At 44.1% G+C, this 23,151-nt stretch overlaps 1 protein-coding gene across 2 annotated transcripts; it reads right to left on the reverse strand.

The window, feature by feature from the left end:
* Window positions 1-14,971: 14,971 nt before the first annotated feature.
* LOC139379449 (B-cell CLL/lymphoma 6 member B protein-like) lies at window positions 14,972-20,041 on the reverse strand. Of its 2 annotated transcripts, none has more exons than XM_071122261.1 (11): window positions 19,850-20,041; window positions 19,458-19,544; window positions 19,100-19,326; window positions 18,763-19,008; window positions 18,241-18,432; window positions 17,710-18,102; window positions 17,457-17,572; window positions 17,166-17,303; window positions 16,815-16,957; window positions 16,455-16,592; window positions 14,972-16,137 (listed from the first exon to the last, which is right to left on the reverse strand). In XM_071122261.1, the coding sequence occupies exons 2-11, from the start codon at window positions 19,488-19,490 to the stop codon at window positions 15,997-15,999; spliced, it is 1,767 nt and encodes a 588-aa protein (XP_070978362.1). In that variant the 5' UTR covers window positions 19,491-19,544; window positions 19,850-20,041; the 3' UTR covers window positions 14,972-15,996. The 2 variants fall into 2 exon arrangements, with proteins under 2 accessions (XP_070978362.1, XP_070978361.1); XM_071122260.1 differs by having other exon boundaries at window positions 17,157-17,303; window positions 19,850-19,990.
* Between the last annotated feature and the right edge of the window lie 3,110 nt (window positions 20,042-23,151).

Here is a 23,151-nt window from a genome sequence, read left to right on the forward strand (position 1 = left end):
GCACTTTTTGCCAGTCCTGTCTGGTCCCGCGACGGTAGGTTTGTGCCCATAGGTGACGTTGTTGCCGGTGATGTCTGGTGAGGACCTGCCTTACAACAGGCCTACAAGCCCTCAGTCCAATCTGATCACTGATTTAGGGATTGTGCGTTCCTGGTGTACCTGTCCCGCAGGTGTGATGTTCGGATGTACCGATCCTGTGCAGGTGTTGTTACACATGGTCTGCCACTGCGAGGACGATCAGCTGTCCGTCCTGTCTCCCTGTAGCACTGTCTTAGGCGTCTCACAGTATGGACATTGCGATGTATTGCCCTGGCCACATCTGCAGTCCTCATGCCTCCTTGCAGCATGTATAAGGCACGTTCACACAGGTGAGCAGGGACCCTGGGCATCTTTCTTTTGGTGTTTTTCAGAGTCAGTAGAAAGGCCTCTTTAGTGTCCTAAGTTTTCGAAACTGTGACCTTAATTGCCTACCGTCTGTAAGGGAAACAGTGTTTAAACCCTTTACAATGAAGATCTGTGAAGTTATTTGGATTTTTACGAATTATCTTTGAAAGACAGGGTCCTGAGAAAGGACCGAGTTTACTATTCTTTCTATTCAGCACTTCAAATAGAATAGTTTTGAAATGTATATTTTATTTTTTGCTATTTCATTACATATTACTTAAAATGACTAAACCGTGAGCCTAACATTATCTACTGTAGGCCTATTGGTGACAAAAAAAATAAATTCTCATAGTAATTCACAGAAAACGCATTTTGCATGACTCTGACTCGGGTGAAAGATGTGTTCTACTGCAATGAATGCAAGGTTGAGTAGCGGGAACCGGGATTCTGAGATTTCCCACCCAAACCCACTCCCCTTTCCATGGATAAATACAGTGCATTGCGAAAGTATTCGGCCCCCTTGAACTTTGCGACCTTTTGCCACATTTCAGGCTTCAAACATAAAGATATAAAACTGTATTTTTTTGTGAAGAATCAACAACAAGTGGGACACAATCATGAAGTGGAACGACATTTATTGGATACTTCAAACTTTTTTAACAAATCAAAAACGGATAAATTGGGCGTGCCAAATTATTCAGCCCCTTTACTTTCAGTGCAGCAAACTCTCTCCAGAAGTTCAGTGAGGATCTCTGAATGATCCAATGTTGACCTAAATGACTAATGATGATAAATACAATCCACCTGTGTGTAATCAAGTCTCCGTATTAATGCACCTGCACTGTGATAGTCTCAGAGGTCCGTTAAAAGCGCAGAGAGCATCATGAAGAACAAGGAACACACCAGGCAGGTCCGAGATACTGTTGTGAAGAAGTTTAAAGCCGGATTTGTATACAAAAAGATTTCCCAAGCTTTAAACATCCCAAGGAGCACTGTGCAAGCGATAATATTGAAATGGAAGGAGTATCAGACCACTGCAAATCTACCAAGACCTGGCCGTCCCTCTAAACTTTCAGCTCATACAAGGAGAAGACTGATCAGAGATGCAGCCAAGAGGCCCATGATCACTCTGGATGAACTGCAGAGATCTACAGCTGAGGTGGGAGACTCTGTCCATAGGACAACAATCAGTCATATATTGCACAAATCTGGCCTTTATGGAAGAGTGGCAAGAAGAAAGCCATTTCTTAAAGATGGCCTCCCGGGTGGCGCAGTGGTTAAGAGCGCTGCAGCGCCAGCTGTGCCATCAGAGTCCCTGGGTTCGCGCCCTGGGTTCGCGCCCAGGCTCTGTCGTAACCGGCCGCGACCGGGAGTTCCGTGGGGCGACGCACAATTGGCCTAGCGTCGCCCGGGTTAGGGAGGGCTTGGTCGGTAGGGGTGTCCTTGTCTCATCGCGCACCAGCGACTCCTGTGGCGGGCTGGGCGCAGTGTGCGCTAACCAAGGTGGCCAGGTGCACGGAGTTTCCTCCGGCGCATTGGTGCGGCTGGCATTGGGTTGGATGCGTGCTGTGTTAAGAAGCAGTGCGGCTTGGTTGGGTTGTGTATCGGAGGACGCATGACTTTCAACCTTCGTCTCTCCCGAGCCCGTACGGGAGTTGTAGCGATGAGACAAGATAGTAGCTACTACAACAATTGGATACCATGAAATTGGGGAGAAAAAGGGGTAAAATTCAAAAAAAAAAAAAATTGTTCTTTAAAGTTTGAAGGTGCTCTGGTCAGATGAAACCAAAATTGAACTTTTTGGTAACAAAGACGTTATGTTTGGAGTAAAAGCAACACAGCTCATCACCCTGATCACCCACCATCCCCACTGTCAAACATGGTGGCAGCATCATGGTTTGGGCCTGCTTTTCTTCAGCAGGGACAGGGACAGGGAAGATGGTTAAAATTGATGGGAAGATGGATGGAGCCAAATACAGGACCATTCTGGAAGAAAACCTGACGGAGTCTGCAAAAGACCTGAGACTGGGACAGAGATGTGTCTTCCAACAAGACAATGATCCAAAACATAAAGCAAAATCTACAATGGAATGGTTCAAAAATAAACATATCCAGGTGTTAGAATGGCCAAGTCAAAGTCCAGACCTGAATCCAATCGAGAATCTGTGTAAAGAACTGAAAACTGCTGTTCACAAATGCTCTCCATCCAACCTCACTGAGCTCGAGCTGTTTTGCAAGGAGGAATGGGAAAAAAATTTCAGTCTCTCGATGTGCAAAACTGATAGAGACATACCCCAAGCGACTTCACGGCTGTAATCGCAGCAAAAGGTGGCGCTACAAAGTATTAACTTAAGGGGGCTGAATAATTTTGCACGCCCAATTTTTCAGTTTTTGATTTGTTAAAAAAGTTTGAAATATCCAATAAATGTCGTTCCACTTCATGATTGTGTCCCACTTGTTGTTGATTCTTCACAAAAAAATACAGTTTTATATCTTTATGTTTGAAGCCTGAAATGTGGCAAAAGGTCGCAAAGTTCAAGGGGGCCGAATACTTTCGCAATGCACTGTAACTGCAAGAAACCGGTCATTTGTCATCAGTTATTTATATGAACACCATGATGTGAAATGGAACTGTTCAATTATATGCAATAACTAAATCTGACTTTTCTACGGCCTTCACTCTGCTCTCTGCGTGATCAATCATCAACTGTCTGAGTGGGGACAGACAACCTCAGTATGGAGCGCAGTTCACAATGCATGTATACCTATCATCTCATCATAGGAACTCTATTGTAGTCTTTCTTTCTCCCTTTCCATCAATTCCATTCAAATTGCATCCAAAATAGATAATCCTGTTTTTTTCTATCTTTATTTAACTGGGCAAGCCACTTAAGAACAAATTCTTAGTTACAATGACGGCCTACAACTGTTCAATATTGATATACGCAGCCGTTGGAAAGTAATCAGACCCCTTGACCCTTTCCACATTTTGTTACATTACAGCCTTATTCTAAAATGGATTAAATACAAAAAAAATCCTCAGCAGTCTACACACAATACCCCATAATAACAAAGTGTAATCAGGTTTTTTGACATTTGAGCAAAATTATTACAAATAAATGCAGGCCCTTTGCTATGAGACTCAAAATTGAGCTCAGGTGCATCCTGTTTCCAATGATCATCCTTGAGATGTTTCTACAACTTGATTGGAGTCCACCAGTGTTACCAGTGTTACCAGTGGTGGACTCAATCAAGTTGTAGAAATATCTCAATTCAATTGTTTGGACATGATTTGCAAAGGCACACACCTGTCTATATAAGGTCCCTCAGTTGACAGTGCACGTCAGAGCAAAAACCAAGCCATGAGGATTGAAGGAATTGTCCGTAGAGCTCGGAGACAGGATTGTGTCGAGGCACAGATCTGGGGAAGGGTACCAAAATAATTCTGCAGCATTGAAGGTCCCCAAGAACACAGTGGCCTCCATCATTCTTAAATGGAAGAAGTTTGGAACATCCAAGGCTCTTCCTAGAGCTGCCCGCCCGACCAAACTGAGCAATCGGGGGAGAAGAGCCTTGATCAGGGAGGTGACAAGATAGTCCCTCTGAAAGAGCTCCAGAGTTCCTCTGTGGAGATGGGAGAACCTTCCAGAAGGACAACCATCTCTGCAGCAGTCCACCAATCATGCCTTTATGGTAGAGTGGCTAGATTGAAGCCGCTCCTCAGTAAAAGGCACATGACAGCCCGCTTGGAGTTTGCTAAAAGGCACCTAAAGGACTCTAAGACCATGAGAAACAAGATTCTCTGGTCTGATGAAAACAAGATTGAACTCTTTGGCCTGAATGCCAAGCATCATGTCTGAAGGAACACATTGACCCGTAAACTGACTCGGTACCGGTACCCCCTGTACATAGCCTCGTTATTGTTATGTTATGTGTTACTTTTTATTATTGTTACATTTAGTTTATTTGGTAAATGTTTTCTTAAATCTTCTTGAACTGCACTGTTGGTTAAGGGCTTGTAAGTAGGCATTTCACGGTAAGATCTACACTTGTTGTAGTCGGCCCATGAAACAAATCAAGTTTGATTTGAGATGAAAGGGTTAAGGTTAGGGGAAGGGTTAGTTAACATGCTAAGTAGTTGCAAAGTAGCTAAAAAGTAGTAAGTAGTTGAAAAGTTGCTAATTAGATCAAATGTTGTCTGTGATGAGATATGAACTCGCAACCTTTGGGTTGCTAGACGTTCGCGTTATAAGCAGACACATCCACTCCTACCAAGCACCCAACTTTTTGCCTTAAGTAACCATCTGTCTTATGTAACCATACCAAACGTAACATATCATACTAATTTACATGTCCCGGATTTACTTTTACTATGTTACATCTTGTCTATGAGACCAGGCTGCTTGCGCAATAGGCACCTGTGCTCCTCTGGCCTCTCTCCTTAAAAAGTGTTCCTTGTCTCTTGGAGTCCAAGGAAAAGCTATACTAAAATAGACTATTTGAAGAGGGATGGAAGCGCTTGTTTGCTAAATGTTAAATACAGCAGCCCATAGAACTCACGGGTGGTTTGACAGAAGAGCGAACGAGATGGCGGTAGGCTATAGCAGTTGTTTATTCACACACATAGCCATTCAATCTTCCTGAAGAGAAGTGTAAGACGTCTGCATCTCATTCTGGTCCTATATTATTCAAGCATGTCAATACAATGATGAAGATAAGGACAATGCGAACTTATTCAATTGAACTGTTGAAAGAGGGGAAGAAATGAAGCAATGCTAGAGAATGAGGATATAGGCTAATAACATGAGGGAAAATATTATGAAAGGTACAGTACCAGTCAAAAGTTTCGACACACCTACTCATTGCAGGGTTTTTATTTATTTTTGCAATTTTTAACCTTGTAGAATAATGTAAAAAATAATAACTATAAAATAATAACTATGAAATCACACACATGGAATCATGTAGAATCATGTAGTAACCAAAAAAGTGTTGAACAAATCAAAATATATTTTATATTTCAGATTCTTCAAAGTAGCCACCCTTTGCCTTGATGACAGCTTTGCACACTCTTGACATTCTCTCAACCAGCTTCATGAGAAAAGCTTTTCTAAAAGTCTTGAAGGTGTTCCCACATATGCTGAGCACTTGTTGGCTTCTTTTCCTTCACTCTGCAGTCCAACTAATCCCAAACCATCTCAATTGGGTTGAGGTCGGGTGATTGTGGAGGCCAGGTCATCTGATGTAGCACTCCATCACTCTCCTTGGACAAATAGCCCTTACACAGTCTGGAGTTGTGTGTTGGGTCATTGTCCTGTGGAAAATCCATGGCTGCGCCCCTGCCCAGTCATGTGAAATCCATAGATTAGGACCTAATTACTTAATTTTGTTCTATGAACTGTAACTCAGTAAAATCGTTGAAATTGTTGCACGTTGCATTTATATATTTGTTCAGTTTAAAATAGCCCCTATCCTATAATTGTAACTTTGTAGGCCGCATGTCCTGCACCAGCATCGCATGTTCTGTCCCAGCTTCATGGTTTGAACGAGGTGCGTAATTCCAGTCCATATTATACAGTACAATACAATACAGTACGGTAATACAATCCACACTCAGAAATATTAGCCTACTGCAGCTTGTATAATTGATGTACCCAAGAGAGCATTGCTACATCTATGGGCTTTTGTGTTTTTCTGTCTTGTGTAATGTGCCTATTAACGGCACTATTCTCCTCACTAGAAGACTAACATGCTGACCACACCGTTTGAGTCGCGTGTGCAAGTGTGCAAAATAAATGTACACTAAATGTACACTTATTCAATCATTGCACCCACACTGCTCGCGCATGTCAACAAGCATCTGCGTAGCCAGGCACTAAAATATAACTTGGTTCCATTTGTGACGCTCGACACGCTGCAAGTCCCGCCTCTCCCATCTCCTCATTGTTTTTTAGGAGCTTAACATACCCATAACAACATCAGTCAGACCATTCTCTCATTACCCTGAGAGACATTCTAAAACAAAAATACCCAGATATTCCTGTTTTTAAGAACTTGAAAACATCCAGACTTTAAACAGCAGGCCCGTGAGCATCCTGCAATACTCTGTACTGTTTAATCATTACATCATCATTCAAATAAACCGTTATTCATAGAACACTTTACAAAAGTGAATCCATCACACATCTATGAATTTCAAACCCACATTATGAATGATCCAGAGTTGCTTTGCTTCCCTATAATAGTGTTGGCTTAGCATGTGTGTCCATGTATGCTGATGCTGATGATTCAACCACATAAGCATCAGCAACACCAGCTAATGAAGTCACTGATACCCTTAATTAACAAAGAGCAGTCAGTTTTGGAATGGGTGGCCAGTAACAAACTGGTCCTGAACATCTCTGAGCATTGCAATCTAAGAGCATTGCATTTGGTACAATAATTCCCTAAATTCTAGACCTCAATTGAATCTGGTAATGAATGGTGTGGACTAAATTACTTGGAGTTACCTTAGATTGTCAACTGCCATGGTCAAAACATATAGATTCAAAGGTTGTAAAGATGGGAGAGGTCTGTCCATAAGAAAGAGATGCATTGCTTTTTGACACCACAATCCACAAGTCCTGCAGGCTCTAGTTGAATCTTATCTGAATTATTGTCCAGTCATATGGTCAAGTGCTGCAAAGAAAGACCTAGTTCAGCTGCAGATGGCCCAGAACAGGGCCGGAATGTCTCGCTCTGCATTGTAATCAGAGGGCTAATATGAATTAATACTATGCGTGCCAGTCTCTCTTGGCTAAGAGTTGAGGAAAGACTGACTGCGTCACTTTTTGTTTTTATAAGAAAGATTAATGTGTTGGAAATTCCAAATGGTTTGCATAGTCAACTTACACACAGCACTGACACACATTTACCCCACCAGGCATGCCACCAGGGTTTTTTTTCCACAATCCCCAAGTCCAGAACAAATTCACAGAAACCTACAGTATTATACAGAGCCATTTGTGCATGGAACTCCCTTCCACTTAACCTGCGTATCGTGATCGCGTTTGGTGTAGGGGGACAAAATAAATGTATGCACGATAGCGCACGATAGCGCACGCACACAGCCGGTTTGGGTTCCGTGTAAGCCTTAACATCAGACCTTATTTTCGGGCATATATCCCAAAACTCTATTTTTTCCCCCCATTAATTTCCACCATAGGAATGGCCAACCAACCAGAGGAAGCAGACTTTAGTTCTGGGTTAAGCATAAAGAATGATAGAGGACTCATCATTGTATCTGTCCCATTATGGTGTCTGTGAGCACATGGGCAGCACAATTGATTGAGCCCATCTCCATTTTTAAGTAGTCCGTTTCCTTTTTCTACTACCTCTGAGTTGGTGAACAAACTGAAAGAGTGCATACTGCCAACTGGAGTGTGTTGTTTGAACAGATATAAAGCATTTCCTTCCACCTGCAGTTATGTAAAGTTTGATCACAAGTATAATTCATTGGCTTGTCCCTTCTGATGACCTGGATGGAATTATGTGATTTTATCTTAACCAATAGGATGTCCCACCCAGTTGACTACTTAAAAAATGTGGAATTCCTCAATGACGCTGCCCATGTTAAAACAGACTTTTGAGCACTACAGTCCTCAATCACTCTCTATGGGGTTAACCGAGATTAGTTGTGACTCTAAAGTGCAGTTTTACCAACTAACAGAAATCAACACTAGAGGGAAGTAAAAGAACACTTTAACTCATGTTGAGGGTAACTCAACCCATTGTGTCCTGTACTATTGGGTACACACACACAAGGGCACACGCACTTCTCCAACATCACAACCAACAAGTGGATTTGCCTCCCAGAAAAATAATTTTCACATTCACATTTTCACCTATGCCAATTGGCCCCAATCTCAATTCTATCAGACTGGCAATACAATGAGCAGTGCAATGAAAAAATCTATATTTTGTTCTATTCGTTTTTGTTTTGTTTAATTTTTGCAAGGATGTCGTACATTTCCAACTCTAAGCATAAAAATAAAAACAGATCATCAAAATGTCTCATGTTTCAAAACCCCACATTTTCAATTTACTGAGTACAACAAAGAAATTCACAAATCCACTGTACCAAATCAGTCTTGAAATCAGTCTTCAAATTGATTTGAATAGATATTCAATCTAAGTATCTGCTATTAAAAATGCCATATTCAATTCATTTTTTCAATGATTTTCTTGTAATTTGCTAACAATACTATCACTTCATTAATCTGCTCAAAGTTGATAGCTACTAAACCAAAATGATGAGTTGCATAGTTAACCTACAGTACCAGTCAAAAGTATGGACACACCTACTAATTCAAGTTTTTTTTCTTAATTTTACAGTGTTCTACATTGTAGAATAATAGTGAAGACCTCAAAACTATGAAAAAACATTTAGGGCTATCTTCTATATACCACCCTACCTTGTCAGAACACAAGTGATTGGCTCAAACGCACTAAGAAGGAATGAAATTCCACTAATGAACTTTTAACAAGGCGCACCTGTTAATTTGAAATGCATTGATGCTGGTTGAAAGAATGCCAAGAGTGTGCAAAGCTGTCATCAAGGCAAAGGGTGGCTACTTTGAAGAATCAAATTTAAAATATATTTTGATTTGTTTAACACTTTTTTGGTTACTACATGATTCCATATGTGTTTTTTCATAGTTTTGATGTCTTCACTATTATTCTACAATGTAGAAAATAGTAAAAATAAAGAAAAAGTGAGTAGGTGTGTCCAAACATTTAACTGGTACTGTATATAGTTTCATAACATAGCATTATGACTATAACTAATGTTCCCTGACGGAGGGAAATGAGGTACCATATATTATGGGGAGTCACACTCTCGCGGCTTTGGTTGAAGGATATACAATCACTCCTGACCAGTGGTGGAAAAAGTACCCATTTGTCATACTTGAGTAAAAGTAAAGATTCCTTAATAGAAAATGACTCAGGTAAAAGTGAAAGTCACCCAGTAAAATACTACTTGAGTGAAAGTCTAAAAGTATTTGGTTTTAAATATAGATAAGTATCAAAAGAAAAAGTTTTTTTTTTTTCTAATTGCTTACATTAAGCAAACCATATGTTTTGTTTTTGTTATTTATGGATAGTCAGGAGCACTATTACTAAAGTACTTTACACCACCGCGCCTGACAAGGCCAATGAAATCTGTACAGGTGATACTGTAAGCGTGAGGCTCAGATTCATTCCTTCATGTAATCCCGCTCTTCACAGAGTCCAGGAATGGGTGGTGCGGGGACAAACAGGTGTTGTACCTCATTGCCCTCCTGCAAGGAACAGTAGCTATAACGCTACGTTCCCTTTTTAGTCATTCAACTTCGGTACAATATACTATGGGAAAATATAATCATGCCTCAAGCCGACCCCAAGGGATACTACATGATACGACCCATGGCAGATCACGCAGACCTGACCTCTCCAGATGCGGCAGTCTGGGTATTGCGAAAACGACGCACTGCTTAGTGACTTTCCCCTGTCCCAGCCATAAGCAGACTGTGTGTTACACTGGGTGCAGTGACATCCAAGCGATAAAACCTCACAAAAGTGTGTGTTGATGCCCAACTCGCCACAGCACAAATATCTCCTATAGTCAACCCTTTAAACAACGCCCAAGACACAGATCCCTGGTGGAGTGGGCGCGTACACCGCTTAGTAACCCTTGCCCCTTGTTGCTCTATGCCAGGGAGTCTCCACAATCCAGTGGGGGAGACGCTGCTTAGACACAGGAAGAGTGTACGGATAACTCGTGGAGGTCCCCAACACGTTTAGTCGATGCCAAAGTGCTGAGCAGGGAGGTTTTGTAGGAAAGGATCTTTATATCCACCGATTCCAGAGGCTCAAAGGGGGAACAGTGCCTCCAAAACCAGCGCCAAGTCCCATGTGGGCGCAATAGGTTTAGAGACTGGTCTGAGATGACGTAGACATTTCAGGAACCACACCACCAGCGGGTGAGCCCCCGGTAAGGTTCAATCAATTTCCACATGACTCGCTGAGATGTGGCCATGTACACTTTTAAAGTGAAGAATGCACAGAGCACTGAAAAGGAACAAGTCCTTTATCTTGGCACCAGAGCTCAAACGCTTGCCACATACGAATACAGCCCTCTCGTGTGGTACAGCCCTCTCGAATGGTAGCAATAACATTCAGAGGTACATCTCTAGCCATCAGTTTGGCCCTCTTATTGGCCAGGCCCAAAGGAATCAAATCCCTGGCCTCGCTTGCCAAACATGCCATGTTCCAGGGACAACAGATCCCTGTGCAACGGGAGTCCCAACATAAATTACCTGCGTGATCCAAGGCTGCCTGGGCCAATGGTGAACCACAAGAATCGCCAGTGCATCCGTTCCCAACGGGCCACTCGGGTTCCTCATCGAGAAAACTAGTCTGCAAATTTTCTTGTGACGCATAAAGATCTACTTTGGACCTGCCGAAAATGACACATACCTGGGAGAGCTTCCACTCCTGAGAGAGAGGGTCCCACCTGGATAAAACATCTGCATCCAAGTTGAGGCAACTGGAGACATGCGTTGCCCAAAGCGAAAGCATGTGTGCACTGCTGCCCTGCGATGGGGAGCGAGTCAATGTTAGGCGGGAAAGATATAGTCTGTCCAAATCTGTTGATACCCACCACCACTGACACATTGTTGGTTCTGACCAGCACAAGCCGGCCTGACAAAAACAGGGGGAAGCGCCTGAGCACCAGATACTCCGGGTAATTGAAATACAGTTCGCTCCTCAACAGTGTCAAACCACCCAAATTGAGTTACCTTCGTACAGCACACCCCACCCTCCGGGAGGATGTGTCTGTCGTGATCACCTTGCAGGATACAACTCAGCCCATGGGAGCCCCCTGACAATAGCAGAGGGTCCAACCACTGGGCCATAGCCCATATGCCTGACAGGGACACCCGAAGTGACCGACTGTGAGATGAGTGCAGGTGAGTAGCCAGCACAGCGATGGAAGGGCCATATCAACAATAGCCCCACGGGAACGACTTCCTTCACAGAATCCAACATCCCCAGTAGGCATAGGCACTGGCAGAAAACGCACTGTGTGACCCAATCAAAATTTGGCAGAGCCCAAACCCGGACACCCTCCGTGGGGATAGAAAAGCATGATACGTGAGTGAGTCTAGCTCAAGACCCGGAAACGGAATGCGCTGAGATGGAGTCAGACAGCTCTTTTTCTGTTTTTTTATGAGGCCTAGAGTCTGAATATGGGAAAGTAGTATGGATGTGTGTAACACTGCTTGCCCCCTCGACTCCACAGCCACTAGCGGTTCTTTGAGCATTCTGAGTTTATAGACTGAGGTGCTTGCTAGAATGGGAGGCAAAGTTGAAGATCCAACAGTCCCGGATTTCGACACGGGAAGCACTCGGATTGCCTGCTTCTGGATACGGGAGGATATTCCTCCCTCAAAATGGCCACTGAGGCCTTGGGAATCGTCAGCGTGATGACGCTGCAGAAGCATGGGGGGACACAACAAATTGTAGCCTGTATCCTGACATCACAGTTGGCATGATCCAGGGCGACACTGCTCAGAGGTGCCATTGGTCGGTGCAGACAGCGAGACACCCGTGGAGTGCCATGTGAAAGGGCGGGATGCCACCTTATGGACTGGGAGAGATTGGCTCTTCTTCCATTTCCACCACTCTTGACAACCGTGTGTGGAGAAGGAACACTTTTCATCAAACTCACATATAGGAGACAACACTTTTAACACCCGTGAAGACCTTGGAAGCGTTATCATGGAGGTTACCCTACCGACCAGTCATATTATATGAATTTCATGCACTGTAAGCTGTTGAATTTCAAGCAGAGAGACAGGCGATACTGTATCAGTTGACAAGTCAAATATTTGTACAATATTTGTCCTATATATGTACTGTATAAGGATAATGAAACTGTAAGACTGACATATTTCTCAACATGCACACATCCTGCCATTGGATAAAATGTAAAGTTCTAGTCAAATACTGTATGTACAATTATATCGACAATTTTCTATTCTTTCTATTCAGCACTACATGTGTGTCTTGTATTTTTTTGCTATGGGATTAAATGGTAGTAAAAATGACTAAATGGTGAGCCTATAATTACAGTACATTATTTATTGGTGACTAAACAAAATGTGCTCATGCTATTTATTTATTTTTTTACTCCCTTTTCTCCCCAATTGGTAGTTACAGTCTTGTCTCATCGCTGCAGCTCCCATACAGACTCGGGAGAGAAGAAGGTCGAGAGCCGTGCGTCCTCCGAAACACAACCCAACCGCACTGCTTCTTGACACAATGCCCACTTAACCCGGAAGCCAACAGCACCAATGTGTCGGAGGAAACAACGTACACCTGACGACCGTGCCAGCGTGCACTGCACCGGGAGTCGCTAGTGCGTGATGGGACAAGGACATCCCTGCCGGCCAAACCATCCCCTAACCCGAACAACGCTGGGCCAATTGTGCGTCACCCCATGGGTCTCCCAGTCACGGCCGGCTGCGACAGAGCCTGGACTCGAAAACAGATCTCTAGGGCACAGCGATGCAGTGCCTGCGCCACTCGGGAGGCCCATGCTCATGGTATTTCACAGAAAACTTTTGTATGAATGTCTCAGGGGTGAAAGCTGTGTGAAACCCCAATGAATGCACAACCAAGGGTTCTGCACATAAAATAGGGGACATTACTAACCACTGGGCACAGACGTCAGTTCAACGTCTAGCTGTGATTTATATTTGGTTGAGATGTCAATGTGAATTCAACATTTAATCAACAAAAAATAAATGTTACCATGTCATTGGATTAAGTTTAAAAGTTGGGTGGGAAAAAATACAAAATTCCCTTAAATTGATGACTTCTTGCAAATCCAGTCAGTTTTCAATGTTGATTCACACAGTTTTTGCACAGTGGGTAGTATTATCGGTTTAGAGTTTTGTACTTAGAGCTTTTAAAATATATCACTTACATCTGAAAAATGTGCCAAAGTGATTGAAAAATATGTGTAGAAGAATAGTCTGCGCTGGTTATGGAGCATAGAATGAATGATCAATTGATAGATAGCCTGTAACGTGTGATACAAGCATTGACATGTGTGAGGATGCTGCCAGTGTCAAGAACTAATATGGGTCAGCAGATGACATGTCTGTTGATTTACAGACGGTAGGCCATGTCATGTCAGTGACTATCTCGTTGATGGAAAGGCTGGGGGAAGGGGTTGGAAAGTCCCCTCTCGTTTCCAACATTTCTCCAAATGCCTCTTCTCCTCGCTGCCGTTCCCTCACAGACAATGGCTGTGTCTGCAAACATAATGCGTCCTCCATCCATGTTTCCTCAATGACTCTCAAAGGAGCGCATTGGAGGAGTGGATCCAAGGTCCCTCCCTCAGACCTCGTCCTCCAATGAGCTTTGAGTGGAATCAAGGAAGGTGGAAACAAGGATTAGACAGATAGTATTCACACAAGTTGCACCCGAAATAGCACTCAATCCCCTATAGTGCACTACTTTTGACCAGGGCTCTGGTCAGACTAGGGCTTGGCCAAAGGTAGTGCACTGTATAGGAATAGGGTGTCACAGATGAGATCATCAGGTCCTTCTGCCTGCCACAAGCCCATCACAGAGCAGGAACTGAGGGTGACAGACAGTTGGAGAGTTCAGCAGGGGCCACTGCCCCTTTCACCACAGGAAGCAGTATGCTATCACATAGTGGATGGCAGTGTGCACTCCGCATTACAGCCCTGCCGGAAACAGGTGCCCAGGACTCTATCTATTGTTCCTTCCCTCAACAACAGCCAGACCCAGAGAGCGGTTTGCGTCATTGTTGGCTCCTCTGCACAAGAAGTGAGTCATGGGGGTTTGAAGGGTGAGTTAATGGGAGGAAGGAAGTCTAGGGAGGAGATGTGTGTGTTTTTGGTTTTGCTATCCTTGTGGGGACCAGTAGTCCTTGCAAGGATAGTAAAACATTTTGCCGGTCCCCACAAGGAAAAGTATTACTTTAGACTTCGGGGTTAGGTTTACGGTTACAATTAGGGTTAGGGGTTTAGGGTTTAGGGTTAGGGGTTTAGGGTTAGGGGTTTAGGGTAAGGGTTAGGGGTTTAGGGTTAGGGGTTTAGGGTTTAGGGTTAGGGGTTTAGGGTTAGGGGTTTAGGGTAAGGGTTAGGGGTTTAGGGTTAGGGGTTTAGGCTAAGGGTTCGGGAAAATAAGATTTTTAAATGGGAATCAATTGTTTGTTCCTCACAAGGATAGTAAAACAAACGGTGTATGTGTGGATGTGGAAAGTCCTACATCCCTAAATCCTAAATCACTCAATATTACTATGGCGGGTAGAATGCTGAGTCCAAAATGATATTGAATATTTAGATTGCATCCATATCTTATGTCTTTTTTTATCTTTTCAGATAAATACAGTAGTACCATATCGTTGTTTCCTTAACGGTGGTACAGGAACTTAGGCATACGCAAGCCATCTCCAGGGGGTATATTATTTAGTCCTCACACGTTCAACACATACAGTACAACTTAAAAAGATACAACTCATTTGTAGTTAATGGCAATCAATTTCATTTAATTCGTATAAAACAGTCCTTGTCTTTGTCCAGCAAAAGAACACCATACAATTTCAGATATCAATATCATCTCTCATCCATTTTTTTTACAGTAGCATTATGTAGCTTTTATGCTGAGAGCCCATATTCCTTCATATACAAGAGACGGAAGTCCTTTGCCTGCTTGGACTCCGAAATAAAATGATAATTAATCACGGATGACAAGTTATAATCTTACATTTAAATAAAAAGCTTTAGAAAAACACAGCAGGGATGTAACGGGCAAATATCTGATCCAATATAGCACATCATTATACAAAAGCCCCCAAGTATGTAAAAAATAAACATTAGTTAGAAAGCTATGTAAAGCTGTCACAATCGGGGTAGTCTATTCACGCGTTAGTGCTGAGGGCATCATGATCTTTGACCTATCTTTGTCTATATTGCTATGCAATGACATCTTTGTAGTATCCCTTCCAAATACTCAACGATCCCCAATGTGTCCCAGTCCCTAAAAATACCTGTGAGACTGGAAAATAAATAAAACAATGGCACAAAAAACTTTCTTTCACATGCTCTATCCATTTCTACAGCTCCCAACCTCATAGCAATGTACTACATCATCCTCTCTATCACTCTAATACAGTCAAATCCTAATTTCATGTTCTTAACTGTCAAATCTCTCTCTCTCTCTCTCTCTCTCTCTCTCTCTCTCTCTCTCTCGCTCTCTTTCTCAAACTGATGGGCTACAAAAACATTCCATACTACTCCCAGTAACTCTTGACAAGATCCACATCATACTGACCTAACTCATATGTGCCTCACTGACAGTATGTAGAGGACAGGCATCAGCATGCTATCTACATATCAGCTCAGATCTCTGGTCCTGCTGTCTTTCCCCAAATCATATTAGAACATCATGGCTTGATTGGCTAATCCCATACAGGACCCATGTACTTCCAACTATCTGTTTAGGTGTTATAATGGGGTTAGGGGTTAAAGTCTGGGTTCAAAGGGAAGACATTTAACAGGCCTGCAGGATGGACTGGTAGGGGTCGGCCAGGACCTTGTAGTGGATCTTGTTGTTGGTGACGGCGCCGTGCTTCTGCCTCAGGTGGAGACGCAGCTGGCTCTTGTGGCGGACGTGCAGGTCACACTTCTCACACTGGGAGAGAGAGGGAGGGAGGGGAGGGGAGAGGGCAATGTCATGGCATCATAATGTTGTTGATGGTTGTAAACAGACAAATGATCTATTTCGTCATGGAACAACTGTTTGTATTGCAAGAGGTCAAACACAAGAGGTGTGCGTGCCTGCGTGCATATGTGTGTCGGTCTGTACACGAATGTGTGTGTCAAATCAAATCAAATTGTATTCGTCAAATGCGCAGAAATACCACAGGCGTAGACCTTACCAGGAAATACTTACTCTCAAGTCGTTAACCAACAATGCAGTTCTTTGTAAGGTGTGAGTGATGTACTCACAGTGTAAGGCTTCTCGCCCGTGTGAATACGCAGGTGGCTCTTCAGGGTCTGCAGGTGACGGAAGCGAGTGCCACAGGTGTGACAGGGATAGGGCTTCTCCCCCGTGTGAATCAGAACATGGGCTCGCAGGTGGGCCACCTGTAGGTTAACACACGTGCACGGGTCAGCCAAATGAACAGTGATAAATAACGTATAACATAACATGGCTATAACATCAACCAACAACTTTGACTTCCACCTTACACTTTGTTCCTGCACACACACACACACACACACACACACACACACACACACACACACACACACACACACACACACCCTCTGTTCAACACCTGTCCCTCATCTGTGGTGGGTCCTCACCTGAACGAATCGGGTCCCGCAGGTATCACAGTGGTAGGGCTTCTCTCCAGAGTGGATGCGGGAGTGAGTCTTCAAATTGGCGGGCCGGTTGAACTGGGCGCCACACACGTTGCAGCGGTACGGCTTGTCGCCGGCAACAGGGGCTGGAAAAGAAGGAAAAGAGAAGTTCAATGAAACACACACATCAACTACCTATGGGGATAATCAACTGCAGTCATAATGCATTACTGTCCAAACTGCTGCAATGCCTCCGTTCGTTACTTTGATGATAAATGGCACTCAAACATCATGTCATGGAGGTTTGTATGTCAAATGACCACATCATCAGATGTCATTGGTTACCTGCCTTACCTGTGCAGACAGCCTTTATCACGCTCAGGTTGTCGGAGTAACGGAATGGCAAGCCGTAATTATTGCGCTTGATTGGGTGCTGGCAGTGATGGGCAGCCTCTGGCTCCAATGGGCGGGGTGCCAGATAGCAAGGCGAGGCTGACAGGGAGGGGCAGAAAATATATACTAATACGTATCTCATATATATACATGTGACACGTATGTACATTGTAAGCATACAACACAAGTATGATCTCTCACTGTTTAGCTGGAGAAAATACGTGTTTTAGGTTGTAGTAACTGCTGTAGTACCTGTTCCTTCCTTGTGGGTGGGAGGCTCCATGGGGTGGTCCGCAGAGTGTGCTGACAGCCCTGTGAGGGGCACCAGAGGAGGGCTACGACCAGGGACATCATAGCAGGAGACATGCCTGGAAGACAGAACATAGTCATATTGTCAACATCAGTGCCAAGTTAGCCCATTTAAACTATCTCCTTGGATAGTTTATTTGGTCAATATGACTTGTTGGTTTTAAAATACCAGTATTGCAAAATATTGACAACACACCTGTCATTTTGGCCAGATCCTTCCCCTGGCCACTCCTCTATAGTTGGCTTCAATGTCACCTCCATCCTATCAGAGGTGGGGGTGTGCCTAAGCTGCTGCTGGACCTCCTCAGGCTCCTCCTCCTTCACTGTGGTTATGGCACAGAATGGATTGAGGACGATGTACTTGTACTTCTTCCAGTTGCACGCCTTAGGGTCAGGGCTGTTCTTGGGTTCACCCAGGTTACAGGTTTTGGACTCAGCAGGAGAGTTGGGCTGGCAGCTGGAGCGGGATGGGCTTTCTGGAGAGGGTGTGGGGAGAGGGGATTCAGGCTCCAACTTTAGTTCCTTTGACCTGGGCTTATGGGTCAGGAAAGTCCCTGGCTGCAGAGAGGCCCGGATGTCTCCAGGGACCCTGCAGGAGAAAAAAAGGAACTCATGTAATGAGCAAACTGAACATAGACAATGGCACATAGAGACAAACGCACACACACGGTACTGACAAAGAGATAAGCAGACACATGTACACACACACTCACTCTCTCTCTCTCACCTGGCTGAGTCAGGGCAAATATGGCCCTCAGCCTCCGCTGCGGGCTGTGAGGGGGTGGAGACAGCGAGAACAGACGGGCGGGGTCTTCCATTGATAGGGGGACTGGGAGGAACTCCCCCTGAGGGTGCCTCAAACACTGCAGACACCGTGGAGTCCAGCTCCACTTGAGGGGGCGTCCCTCTCATCCTCTCACTGTGTGGGGAAACAAAAGGAACTGTCAGGTAACGCCAGTCAAAACCAATTAACTATAGACCATAGGTAAATGATTCTTTAACATAGTTTCGACCAGCAGCCATGGTGTCTGTAGGACAGATTTAGAAGCCTATTTAAAGCTTAAAACGTTTACAGCTAACTGCCTATTCAGGTCTACCCCAAAGTCTCTAGCTGACATGGTATTTCAGTCAATTTTCAGTAAACTTTCCCCATGGGTGATTTTAGTTTATCCTGTTAGCTAGCATCATCACTCTCTTACCTCCCACCCCCCAAGGCTCACCCATAGACTTATAGAAAAAAGGGGCTCACATGTGTAACATGAAAGCTCTGCAGGTGTCAGCCACGTGGTCCATCTGCAGGTAGGTGGCGACGGCGAGCACCCCGGGGACGGTGTGTGATGTGAGGGGCAGCCGGGAGGTGTACATGAAGTCCAGAAGCAGGGAGACGCTGGAGGGGTCCAGGGAGTCAGGGAGAGACAGGGTTAGGGCCTGGCCTCCAGCACCACTCTGTACGGGGGAGGACACACGATGGCAGTACAGGGAGTAGAAGAACCCACTGAGAGAGAGAGACAGAATGTGCAATTTAGTGCAAGAACAAGAAGAAAAAGAACAAGAAGATTACAACGCATATTATCCTCTGAGCTGACCTGCAGGCAATGAGCACAGCACAGTGAGCCTGCAGTTGGGCAGCGCCCACCATGAGGGTGGCATCAGTCAGAATGTTCCGGTGCCTCAGCTCATTCAGATTCAGCAGGACGTCGTTGGAGTGGCGCGTAAACTCCTTCACATATCCCTCCGCAGCAACCGCATCAGACGCCACCACCGCACGCCTTCCTCCAACCTGGTATCCCTCCACCACCTGGATCTTGCTCATCTTTTGTTTGGGAGAGGAAGGAAAAAGATATATAACGGTAGAGTTGCAATGGCACTATGTATTATATTAAAGTTTCTAAAATGTACAATGTACTGTCCCAGTAAAAGTGCAGCTCTCTCACATTGACCTACCTTGTTGAGGAAGGCACCAGCTAGAGAATACATAGAGGGCAGTCTCCTGGACGCCTCTGTTAGGTGAGACCAGCTCCCTACTCGTACCTGCAGGAAGCAAAACATGACGACACTGAAACATAATGCAACTTAATATGAGACATGGATCTCATTACATCATGAAAAATACCTAAAAAAAAACAGAAATATCCACAAAAATAGATTCTTATCGACAACATAATTCGCCCTCCAGGTGAAACCATGTTGAAAGAATGTACTTTTAGACAGAAAAGTGGTATAACGAACATCCCTGACGCCGGTTTCTATCACACCAATCCAGGCAACCCCTAAATGTTATCAAACATCATGAAACATGATCAAACCCTTAAATAAACATCTAGGTAACCACTCACCCCGACCAGCAGGGACGAGAACCAATGTGCACAATGCTGCCCTCGCAACCCTCAGTTCAACTGTCAACCTTAATATAGCTATCCCAAGATATAACCTACGACAGTTGTCTGAGAAAGACTGTGGAGGTTAGCCGGAGGGAGGGCAGTCTTTATAACATAGCGCAGGAAGCCGCATGCAGACCAGCTCCACTCATGTCCTCTTTCCTCAACGGCCCACACGTACCCTGGAAGCTGTGCTGCCTGCAGGAAAAGGCCAGCCGGCAGGGTATTTTTAGTGGACTATTAGTTTTTCTAACCCCATAGTCTCTGCAAACAAAGTAATGGCAGGAAAGTGGTGTGAGTAGAACAAATATATATGAGGATCCGAAGGGAATAGGGATTATGTTGCTGAGGGTGAGGCTCTCCAGGAGCTGAACCTTAGGGTCAAAGAAGACCATCCTCCATCCTCCACCACCAACGCCTTCCTCCCCATGAACCCTCCCCAGGAAGTTAAAGAACACCTACATGTTAGATAAACAAACCTTGTTCCAAACTCACAACCTGCCCCTCGGGAACTGAGGCTCTTCAGATATCAGAGAAGGGACCATTCTTGAAATGTAACATTGTATAGACAGAGCAGAAGCCATTGACTTGATGGATTTAACGTTGCACTTCCACATACATCAGGCTGAAACATTTTCTTTCACACCAGACGCATATAGTATCCTTACTCAACTCACTGCAACTTAGGGTGAGCATACAGCAAAATCTGTGCTATTTTACCGACAGAGACTCGCAAATGACATGATGTATACCTCTTAGTCATGCAGTCATAAAGAGTATATTTCTGAGGTGACAGATCCAGGTGAACGTAAAGTTATGAGCGCTCCGTAAAGTCTTCCGGAAGCTTCTGGCCTACTGCCTGAGGGGAGAGGCCAACGTGTTATGGGCACTTAGAGGAAGGAAACGGGAGAGTGTGGGGAGGAGGGAGGCAGGAGGGCGATATGGGAGATACTCCCTCCCTGGCTTGCAAAACAACAACCGCCAAGACTATTAGAAAAGCAGAGGACAGATGTGCAGGAACTGCCGAACACACACACACACACGCACACGCACGCACACGCGCGCACACACACACACGCACACACACACCATATATGAATGCATCCTGCAAGGCGCACCGAGAAGAGGAGGAAAACGCCTGCGCAGGACATCCGTCAATAATAAGTGGAGCAGGAGACATGGGGAGGGGATGAGGGAGGGATGCAAGGGGGGGGGGACAAAGTGTCAAAGGTCAGCACATTAACTTAAAAACAAGTGGAAAAGTGACCATCTTAAGCACAGCCTTGGTTCACAAAGAGGTGCATGACATTACAACACACAGACCTAATAGACGGGCTGCTTCAGTGCACCATGAACTTGCATTTCCTTCAGATCAAATAATTCTGACAGAACTGGAGGACCTTGAGTGAGTTTCAAGGCGTCTGTCGGTCGATCAAGACCAGAAGGAGATAAGAGTCAAGAGAGAGAGAGACCCGCCCTTGCAGAAACAGCAGACAGTCCACAGGGATGATGCGAACTGCAAACCTGAGATTTCAGTTTCTGTTGAATGTGTTTTTCTTTTTTTATCGTTTTGTGGTTTTATAAGCAGTGAGAGAGAGGGTAGATTTTCCACCATTTAAGGAAAACAAGCGTTGAATCTGTCAAGATGATGCAGATAATACTCCCTGATTCGTGTTATTTAACCTCTGTAATAGGGTGTTAAAGTTATTATGCATGAAACAACAAATTCATGGACTGTTGAAGCCAACCCAAATCAAATAGAAGAAAAATACTTCCCTTTAAAAGGAGACCAATGTTAATCCCATTTTTCTGTCAGCGAAAAATAATTTTGTAGGAGTTTAAATACATGTGTACAAGCTGCAAACAACGACAAATCAACCAATACGGCCATGTTTGGGTATAAACCCATAGGGTAAATGCGAGTCGGAAGCAGAGTGTTCTGCCCGGGGTGTTGAGTGCGTGTGTGTGTCCTTGTGCTTGTATTTGTTTTGATGGAGGCCAGATCAATTGTGTCTTGTAAAAAAGGAAAAAAAAAAAAGATGAAAGATAAACAACGTTTAAGAAAACAGAGAAAAAGATGTAGCCTGGGTCTAAGATACTTCCAGGCATTGTGAGAGGAACGGAAGAGGGGGGCGGTTGAGGAAAAGTGAGAACATTACTAAACAGGTTCGCCAATGAGCGGAAGCCATTCAGTCTGTCCAGTTGGCAAGGCTCTGCTAGCTAATGGAGACTTCCCCTTGTTCACCCAATCTGTCAGTGTCCACTACTATGCCCATGTAAATGATAGGAGTTTTATAAAAACTTTAATTTGGAAGGTTGTGGTTATTGTAGTGTGTTATGGTTGTCGTTCAGATACTGTATGTACAGGACTAGAGACCGGTTGGGTGAAACATCACCTCCGTACAGTAACATTGTGGTTATATAATCAACTGCAAAGGTCAAGAATCTTACCAAATAAAACAAGACAGAGTACAATTTAAAGAACACTCTAAAATACTTCGCTTTTTTGATTATGCACATTTTACATGATGCATTTGACAATGAATTCTTTCATGTTTGACTATATTTCCTATTTTGTTTCTGGTTCTAAAGCACAAAAAATGCAATTCCGGGAAAGCCCTTGATTGGGCTGTCGCTTTGTTGCTTGGGGAACTACTTTACCTTAAAAGGTGTTGACAACAAGAGCCTGAAACAATAACACAGATTCATATAAACTGTTTCTTCCTGTGCTTGCCGAGCATTCTGGACATATAAGGGCAAGCTGTAACCACTATCCTGATAGAGAAGGTTAGAGGGGGGGGGGGGGGTAGGAATTGTGTCTCCCTTAGATGGTGGTAGGAATTAGAAAAAAATAACAGAAAACCGGTGCAATGAAAAACAATAAAGCAAAACATATTGAAATAGAGCTTCATTTGAAGCACTGTCTGGGGACATAGGCGAGTGGGCGAGACAGAGAGCGAGCGAGATACTGTGCCTTCGGAAAGTATTCAGACCCCTTGACTTTTTCCACATGTTTTTTTTACCTTACAGCCTTATTCTAAAATGTATTAAATAGTTTTTCCCCCTCATCCATCTACACACAATTCCTTTGACCCCATGGCTTGTTTTTTGCTCTGAAATGCACTTTCAACTGTGGGACATTATATAGACAGGTGTGTGCCTTTCCAAATCATGTCCAATCAATTAAATGTACCATAGGTGGACTCTAATCAAGTTGTAGAAACATCTCAAAGATGATCAATGGAAGCATGATGCACCTG

Source organism: Oncorhynchus clarkii, chromosome 21 (assembly GCF_045791955.1).
Source record: "Oncorhynchus clarkii lewisi isolate Uvic-CL-2024 chromosome 21, UVic_Ocla_1.0, whole genome shotgun sequence".
Lineage (NCBI taxonomy): Eukaryota > Metazoa > Chordata > Actinopteri > Salmoniformes > Salmonidae > Oncorhynchus > Oncorhynchus clarkii.

Excerpts from the sequence above, each read along its gene's own strand:
- LOC139379449 (XM_071122260.1), bottom strand. The coding sequence starts at position 19,490 with ATGTATTCTCTAGCTGGTGCCTTCCTCAACAAG. Across the intron at positions 19,327-19,457 it reads CTGGTGCCTTCCTCAACAAG|ATGAGCAAGATCCAGGTGGT; the intron begins GTAGGTCAATGT and ends CCCAAACAAAAG. Across the intron at positions 16,593-16,814 it reads GCGGGACCCGATTCGTTCAG|GTGGCCCACCTGCGAGCCCA; the intron begins GTGAGGACCCAC and ends GTTAACCTACAG.